The 9,170-nt window shown below is 41.9% G+C and overlaps 1 protein-coding gene across 1 annotated transcript; it reads left to right on the top strand.

Annotated features, from left to right (window-relative positions):
- Window positions 1–1,668: 1,668 nt before the first annotated feature.
- SMIM28 (small integral membrane protein 28) lies at window positions 1,669–8,913 on the top strand. Its single transcript, XM_066993194.1, has 2 exons — window positions 1,669–2,579; window positions 8,494–8,913. The coding sequence occupies exons 1-2, from the start codon at window positions 2,469–2,471 to the stop codon at window positions 8,911–8,913; spliced, it is 531 nt and encodes a 176-aa protein (XP_066849295.1). The 5' UTR covers window positions 1,669–2,468.
- Window positions 8,914–9,170: the final 257 nt, after the last annotated feature.

The following is a 9,170-nucleotide window of genomic DNA, read 5'->3' as shown; positions in this document are numbered from 1 at the left end:
GAGGCTTGGATTCAAGGATGTTCCTCCTCTCAGTCTCCACGCTAAAGCACGCCCAAGCTATGGTGATATCTATGAACTCTTTGAGAAGGAGAAATAAGTCACATGTGACCCGCAGAGTTGCTAGAAATCTGTGACAGATTGGACATCACAACATAAGTCCAGAGTGGCGGTGTTTCAGCTTTGCACAAGCAGGTCTTATATACAAATGCAGTATATCACATGAGCTTCAGACCACTCACTGGCAGCAGAAAGACTTTCTCTCCAATCCTCTCAGTAATTTTCCTGCTGGGTCCACTGATTATAAAGCCAAAGAGAGAACTATTATTTTATATTCCAATTACCTGCATGACGAAGGTCACTACATTTCCCCAAATTCCCATTTGGCCGCAGCTCTACTAAATTAAATCATTCTTAAAGATTTTCCAGAGGCCAAGAATTCAATGCACTTAGTATACCAGGTCAATTAGTCTTAAAAGCACACACCTTATTTTGGCTAAAATTCATCTAACTGTATTCTAAGAATGCCAAACAGGGTGTTTACACTCTAAGTACACATAATCTTTTACTTCTCCTCATTATTCATGACAGTCCCAAAGCAAATTTACAGCAAGGTTTTAAAAATAGCATTAATAATCTTAAGGGCTGTATTAAGACCCTAATTAAGATAGTATATGAAAGTTTCCTGCTTGTGAGATGACAGATTTAAACTATGCAGTCACAAAACTCCTTTAGGAATTTATTTTAACACTACAGTTTGGGAAATATAGTTGTCATTCCTGCTTCCACACAAGGTATTGAGACATCACGGCAGGTATTTGGTTATCTTGGTGTGTGCTGTTGAGTCACGTTTAGGACCCAGCTGCTCAGGGGACACTGCAGTTCACACCTTGGCCCCACAGATGCATGCGCTCACCACTTCGCAAAGTGCTTTCCAAGATGACAAGTGAGGCACCCAGGAAGGGAGGAGTCTTCAGAGAAGCATGCAAAAGCTTTGCTTAGGTGACCTTCCTCACTTCATGCAGCACCTCCTCAGCAGCAGCAAGAGCAGGATCTCATTTCTGATGAAGGGTGCAGCTGCTTTAACGCTGATAACAAACTCTCAGTCAGCATTGCTCACCGTTCACTGCTCAGCTTGCAACTTCTGTAACAACACAGGCTGAGTTTATCAACCTCATTTTTCTCCTACAGCCCAGATTTATCTGCAGGGTAAATCCACCCTGTATGCCAAAGCTGCAGGGATCAAAGCCCATCTTTGAACAGACTCTTCCAGAATCCTCTGATTAGACACATCAAGAGCTGACACTTCTTACTGACTTTTTTGGAGTTGTAAGAATTCAGCCTGCCATCAGTTAGGCCTACAGTTTTCTGGGAGCAGTGAATTAAGGAAGCCCAAGCAAGAAATAAAATGTGATAATTCTGACCCCACAATTTTGTATTATCAGTCATGAACATAAATTTTTCTTTAATGTATTGACCTTGAGAAGCCACACAAGATATATTACAGTTGAACTGAATATTAACCATAGCCTCTTCCTCTGCCCTGAGCAAAAAAGGAAAAGACAGTTCCAACTTCTCAGTAAGAGTTAAACCTTGATTCAACTTAAACATTGCTCCCTTCAGATGTTAATATACATCGCTGACATTTTCTTTTCTTAAGAAACACCACAAAGGCTTCTCACTTGAAACAATCTCCATTTAACAACACGGATCCTAGTGAGTCCAGATTTAACTACACTGACAACTCATTATTGAAAGCGTTCGTGTGCTCTCAGTGACCAAAGCTACTCTGGCAGACTTCTCTCTCTGGATTTATCATTAACATTTACATTCTCGGGCTGCTAAATAATTCAGTATAGCATTTAGCCTTATGTCCTTGCCTCTCTACCCAGAAGCTGCTCTCACTGTTTACTGTATGTGCCAGCAGCAGGGAAGAAAAACCTGTCTGGACCCTCAGTGCTTCCTCACACTCTGCAACTGAGAGGGAACTTTCACTCTTGACATAGAAGTTATTATTTTTTTGTTGGAAAAGTGCTTATTAGATACCTAAATACAGGCGGTTATTTATCCACATGGAGCCAGGACGATATGGTTTCAGCTTCCCATGCAAATTCCCCTTTTAATAATCCTAATGCGGGGAGCTCTCCAATCAGAGCGCTATCAGCCACGGCGCCCTGATACCTGATGCCAGCTTTGCTGGTAATGTAGGCCACTGAAGCAAATCCAGGGAGATTGAGTTGGAAGTGGAGAGAGAATCAGAGATCTGTTTGCATGGCTTCCTGACGGGGGGTGGGGGTCTAATTTTTTATTTATTTATTTTCTTTCCTCGGTGCTGGAAAGGAGAGATACAATTTCCAAGCGATCATTAGCTGAGAGCAGCCCAGCTGGGTTGAGGCTGGGAGGCGGGGACGTGGTGGCAAGCAGCAAAGCAAGGTGGAGGCACGAAGGCAGAAGACCAGGTAGATGAAAGCATGAGGTGGCTCCTAGGCAGCAACTGGAGGAAATTCGGACATGCTGACAGGGGGAACTACGACTGGCTAAACAATGAGACAAGTGGGCCACTGCTGGAAACAGAGCTCCAGGTCTGTACCCTCCTGCTCGTGTTTGTGGCACCTCCTTTGACTTTGCATGTGTGTGTATGTTTGTACAGTGCCTCAGTGTATGTACATAGTTAATACATGGGTATCGAGCTGTATCAAAGCAGTAATGCGCAATTACATAGCATCAAAGCATTTATTTATTGCTGTTAAGTTCTTTTCACCACAGATATGGTGAAAAAAAATAAACATCAGAAGGAAAACCTTGCTGGAGTGGCAGTTAAAGAAGTTTCTTTCTTTTAAGCATAATGCATTCTGTTATTCCTTGATTTCTTTTCTTTTAAATACGTGTTTACTCTTTGGATCTGGTCCTATGAAGCCTTTCTACAGATGTTTAGAGTCCGTAGCAGGTGGCAATGAACTCTTGTTCTCTAAGCTGTGCGCTGATTACTTCTCAGAGAGAGGATCACAGGCAGGCAAGTGGGGGGAGGGAAGTAGCCATCGGAGATGAAAACACAGCCTGCTTTTCTGTCTTTGGCTGGGATGCAGAGAAAGGGTTTCTCTGATGAGGAATAAAAATTTCAGGTTCATATATACCCCTAGTAAATGTCTGAGGCAAGTAGCACCAGCAAATAAACTGGCCATGCTACTTAGCAGTCAAGTATATTGTTGTAAAAGGAAAGGGGGTAGGAGTGGTTGGGGGCAAAAAGGGAGAGAAAAAGTAGTTTTTGAATGCCTCTATGATTTTAATAGTCTACCTTATCAGTAAGACCACCAGAGTTTGAATGGCAACATCTTCACACCCTGAAACTGGTTTTGTCTGACAGCTGGAAACAGCAGCACCAGCAGCACATTCTAATAAGTATTTGAAAATGCAGTGTAAATCTAGGATCTCTTTAAAATTGTGCTGTTATTACCGTATACAAAAGCACATCAAAATGTTTTTCTGTTCACCAAAGTTTAATGTTTTTTGCTTTTTACAAGCAATAACGAATCAGCTTTGAGAAGCAGAATGGAACTTAGAAAAGCACCTATGCATGGGCCACAGCCTACTGAGTTCAAAGGAGACTTTGCTCCAAATCCAGTTAAAACATTCAGAAGTACCTGTTCCTTGATTCAGCTTCAAACGCCATATCAAACTATTAGCATAAATATGGACTATATTTAAAAAGTCATGTAAATAATGTTCTAAGTACCCTAGCAAATCATTCACATAATAAATTCTAGCACCAATCAAACAGCCACTTCAATGGGAATTTAAGCAAGCCAAGCAAGCTCTTTTTATTTTATTTTTCCTTTTTCTTTTTTTTTCCCCCTATCCTTACACAAAAGCTTCCTTTAAACTCATGTTTTATGTTATTAGGTCATTCCCTTCTAAAGTAGGTACTAGGTTTCTTTTGTCTATACTAAAAGTTCAATTCCAAAACCATTCAATTACTCATTACAGAAATGCCACACAACTCTGCACTCTCCATTTCATTCCTTTATCAACAGGCATGAATAAAAGCTCATCTAAACTGATATGGGTCATGTAATCTGTAAGCTGGCAACTGTACATCTTCAGCATGATAAAAAAAAAAGATGCAGGCAGACAGATTACTAATGAAAGGCTTTACTACTTCTAAAATACTGAACACATAGAAGAAAACTGACCCTTTGCTTCTGTCCTCAAAGGTATAAATTAAAAGAATGATTATGATGGGAAATAACCCCCAATGGCCAAACCATCCTACTAAAAATCAGTTCTAGGAAAACAGAGGACTTTTTAGAAACTTAATTCCTTTTACAGCTGCACACTTTTCTGCTTTCTCCTCTTTATACAGGCTGTTTTCCCTGTGTTTGTGTGTCTGTAGCTTATCTCAGGCTGGAAGTCCGAGTCTTGTTTATGTCAATTAAAAAATCCACTGTAGTTGCTCATGGTAACACAGGCAGAGCATACAGACCTCACCTGAAGTATCAAAAGAAACCAATCAAGGAAATGCTACCAAGTAATTCCCTAAGTCACTTAATATGCTTGCTTTGGAAAATTCCAGATGTTAAAATTTTACTTTTGATATGTACAGCAGTTGGTTAATTTGCTTACATTTTTCAATGACTGAAGATTCAGTTTCATTTCTAGAACATTTATTTTCCATTTCTGGCACTTATTTTCCAATACCTATAGCCACCAGCCCATTGTTTCTTTTGTAGCTTTAAAGCTTCAGAAAAAAATGTTTTAGTTTAATTACAGTTTTTGGTATACACTGTTCTTACGGCTATAAGATTTTCCAAATCTTTATGTCAAGATCTTCATAACATTCTTCAGTAGCTCCATAACCGCTCCTCTCAGAAACAGGCACAAAAACACAGCAGAAAAACAGTGACCAACACCGCTCAGTTGTCTCCCAGTACTTTTGGTGTGTTTGGATATACCTACAAAATATTAATCAGCTGCAGTAAATACTTCTTGAGCCACATCTTGATGTAAAACCAGTTACGTACAATGCTTGGCAGAAGGTAATATCAAAACGTACAGTAAGTCACTGTGATTTATGCTTCAAGTTACGGGCATCTGCAAATTTGCATCTACTCCATCAGTCCCTCCTCTTTTTCCTGCCATCCTGTGGATTCTCAACAACCGAGCCCCTGTGTGAGGCCATGTCTCAGACCAGGAAGCACCAGGCAGCTGTAACGCTAGGCTGTGCTTCCCCCAACACGTGAAGGATATGGCAGTGGTCCTTGGCTATTATTTAAAATATAAGCTTCCTTCCAGTGAAATGCACTGGGATGGTGCACTGGTTTTAAAGGTAAGATAATCAGGGCTTCATATTCCTTTTACAGGTACACTCTTTGCTGGGTGAAAAACTGGCTGAATGGCCAGGCCCAGAGAGTGGTGGTGAACAGAGTGAAATCCAGCTGGCGACCGGTCATGAATGGTGTTCCCAGGGGTCGGTGTTGGGGCCCATCCTCTTTAATATCTTCACTGATGATTGGGATGAGGGAATTGAGTGCACCCTCAGTAAGTTTGCAGATGACACCAAGTTGGGGGAAAATGTTGATCTGCCGGACAGTAGGAAGGCCCTGCAGAGGGACCTGGACAGGATGGGTTGATGGGCAGACGCCAAAGGAATGAGGTTTAACATGGTTAAGTGCCGGGTCCTGCACTTTGGTCACAACAACCCCATGCAGCGCTACAGGCTTGGGGCAGGGTGGCTGGAAAGCTGTGCAGAGGAAAAGGATTGGGCTGGGGTGGGGGGGTGGGGGAGGGGAGGTGTTGGACAATGCTCACCTGAACATGAGCCAGCCGTGTGCCCAGGCGGCCAAGAAGGCCAACAGCATCCTGGCTTGTATCAGGAATAGTGTAGCCAGCAGGAGCAGGGAGGTGATCGTCCCCCTGTACTCTGCTCTGGTGAGGCTGCACCTCGAGTACTGTGTTCAGTTTTGGGCCCCTCACTACAAGAAGGACATTGAGGCCCTGGAGCAGGGCCTGGAGCACAAGTCCTATGAGGAGCGGCTGAGGGAGGTGGGGTTGTTCTGGAGGAGAGGAGGAGGCTCAGGGGAGACGTTATGTGCTCCCTACAACCACCTGAAAGGAAGGTGTGGGGACCTGGGGTTCAGCCTCTTTTCACAGGTAACTGGTGACAGGATGAGAGGGAATGGCCTCAAGTTGTGCCAGGGGAGGTTTAGGTTAGAAATTATGAGACAATTCTTCTCAGAAAGAGCAGTCAGGCATTGGAATGGGTTGCCCAGGGAGGTGGTGGCATCTCCATCCCTGAGGGGTGGTTAGGGAAAGGTTGGACCTGGTGCTTAGGGACATGGTTTAGTGGGTGACATTGGTAGGGTGATGGTTGGACCAGATGATCTTGGAGGTCTTTTCCAACCTTAATGATTCTATGATCCTACTAGCCTCATATATCAAACACTGGCAGTCTCACCTTCTGTCCTCACCAACAACCACAACAGTGCGCAACTCACAGATCTTAAGAACAACACTTGAATCTGATCGAAAGCTTGCTCCCCACAAATTAAACCCAAAACTTAAGCCTCAGAAATGTACTCTTCATGGATCATGAAAAGTGCTGTACAGAAGCTCAGCTCTTTTAAATATCCATTACTAAAGCACTGCTAGCGTAACTGTACGAGGGAATCTCAATATCCATAATGCACAGAACTAACACAATTCTTTCTTCATTTCTTGTGTACTGTTTTTTGTACCTTCTAAGACCAACAACAACAACAACAAAGTAGCAAACTTGATAAGAAAAAATCTCCTCATTTTATTAAATAATTTAATGTCTACATTAGAGTAATAGATGAACATTTTCTTCCAACTCTGCTGTTTCTTGTAGCTCATTTAATGGTGAGGTAAGACAACTGCTTGTACTGCCAGAAACTCTTTAATAAGAAATGATCAGTGGATATGAGACAATTCTTTAGTATGCATTTCTGTGGTTAAAAGACAGCTGATGAAAAAAAGCTTAATAGTGAATCCATGATATTTCAATGTATTTTAAAATGACTTTAATGGGTTTGGCCTCAGACCCACAATACCTCAGGGGAAAAAAAAAAAAAGAAAAAAAAGGCAGAAATCTCCTCTACACTATTTGTTTTGCTGTAAAGTAAAACCTATTTACTTTTTTTTTTCTTAAACATGACCACATACTAATAATTTAATAATATGACTATGCAGTGGAGAGGTAACAAATGCATGGTAGGTAATCAGTTGAATATAGGTTAAAGTGTGGTTTTGTAGCTAACAGAATGACCATGATTTTTAATGAGCAGAGAAAGTATTACTAGACTAAAGAGGTGTATCAGTTACTACCTTTTTTTTTCCCCCCCTCCAGAAGCATGGCTGCAAACAGCCTATTTGTATTCCTGTTCCAGATAGTTTGAGGAAAGAACCACTAGAATTATCCTGGTTTGAAAGTAACTGCCTCCATTCAAAAATAAATCTGACACGTTGATCTATTTAGTCTCATCATGAAGATGTGAAAAAGCAATCTGATTACTCTTCAAGTACTTGCAAAGGGAATGATTGATCATAAATGACATTTTAGATCCCTATTCTAGACTAAACTGTGAATGAGATCTAGTTATTAGAAGCTAGATGGGAAATCAGATATATTAAAATTTGAAAATTAAACTAACACAGCTGAAGAGCTCAAATGTTATTAAAAAAAGGAAAAAAACACCACCACAACAACAACACTAGCTTGTAACTCCTATTAACACAACAGCATGGTTCAGAAGCTGTAGTACAGAGGTATTTTGTGCTGTATTATTCAGGAGATTAAGCTGACAAGCCAGTCATGGCTGCTACCAAGACTCCCAGAAGATCTTTTTCCACAGTTTTAAACAGGGAAAGTGATTCTTGGATAGCTGGCAGAACAAGTGCAAGAAAGGGCCCCAGTCCACGCTGTCCTGACACACCAAGTTTTATTTGGGGCTGGCCTTTAAGAATATAGCAACCAAAGAAAAGGTATAGTAGGCAGTAGGTCCTGATGAAAGGGGCAGTTGTCACAGTATTTGTTCATTAAAGTAAACAGTAGAGTTTTCCAAATAGAACAAAACAACACTAGACAGTGGATCATTAGCCCTACTCCTCTGCAATTCAGTGTTGTCTCAAGTTTTAAAAGTTTAACCTCTCTTTTCCAAAGAGGGCTAGTCCCAGCATAATTCAAGAGTAATAAAGACGCATACCAAAATACATAGAGTTCCCGTCTGTTGTTCCCCTTCCCAAGGAGGTGGGTTTCCCCATCTTCGTGTCTAGTTGTCACAAGATTTTGTTTTAATGGGTAAATAGAATTTGACAAATCACTAGCCTGCAAAACATATTGGTGAGTGCCACTAATACAGGCAGAAAATAACTTGGGAATGCATCAGATAGTTCACTGCAGGGGGGGATGGAGAATGTATTTTCTCTCTGATTAAGGGGTCTCCAGGAATCCAGTGCACTATCTATTTGCTTTAATTACAGAGCAGACAACAGATAAGTTCAACCAAAGAAGACATAGAGCCATTTCTGTGCATCATATTGCCTGCCACCATGATGCTCTTCCTGGCATTCCTGCTGCTCTTCCTTTACCGCCGCTGCCAGCGCCCCACCCCACAGGGGCAGATCTTCAGCATCGACCTCCCCGAGGCCCTTCCTGAGCACGAGGTGCCCAATTTCCTTTCCGTGCTGCCCTGGACCAGTGAACAGAGTTTCCACTACTCCACTCTGCTCCCTGATGCCACATTCCTCTCTGTATGTTTGCCTCCATCCTATGAGGAGGCCACCATGAAGACTACCCTGGATGATGCTCACATTGAGCTCTCTCCAGGTCCAGTGCCTCCTTATGAAGAGAGCATGGCACATCCAGCAGCACCAAATAAACTTCCTACAGAAGCACCTTAGCTGAAGCATGCGGCCCCTCACGGCACAAACATGGATCTGCTATGGCCTTTAAAATTAGCAAAAAATCCAAATGAGCCAAAGTCAGTGAATTATGAAGGAAGAAACTTGAAGTAACAAGGAATGAGCCTTTTCACCTCATTCTAGGATTCTCTATCTTCCACTTGTAGCAAGGCTACATGCACAGTGTGACAGCAAATCAGTTCTAGGCTGTTAATGTTGGAATTTGAGAAAACCGAGTACGTCATACAACGATTAAA

The sequence above is a fragment of the Anser cygnoides genome, chromosome 3 (genome assembly GCF_040182565.1).
Source record: "Anser cygnoides isolate HZ-2024a breed goose chromosome 3, Taihu_goose_T2T_genome, whole genome shotgun sequence".
Taxonomy (NCBI): domain Eukaryota; kingdom Metazoa; phylum Chordata; class Aves; order Anseriformes; family Anatidae; genus Anser; species Anser cygnoides.
Note: the sequence above shows the minus strand (reverse complement) of the source record. Positions and strands in the feature narration are given on the sequence as shown.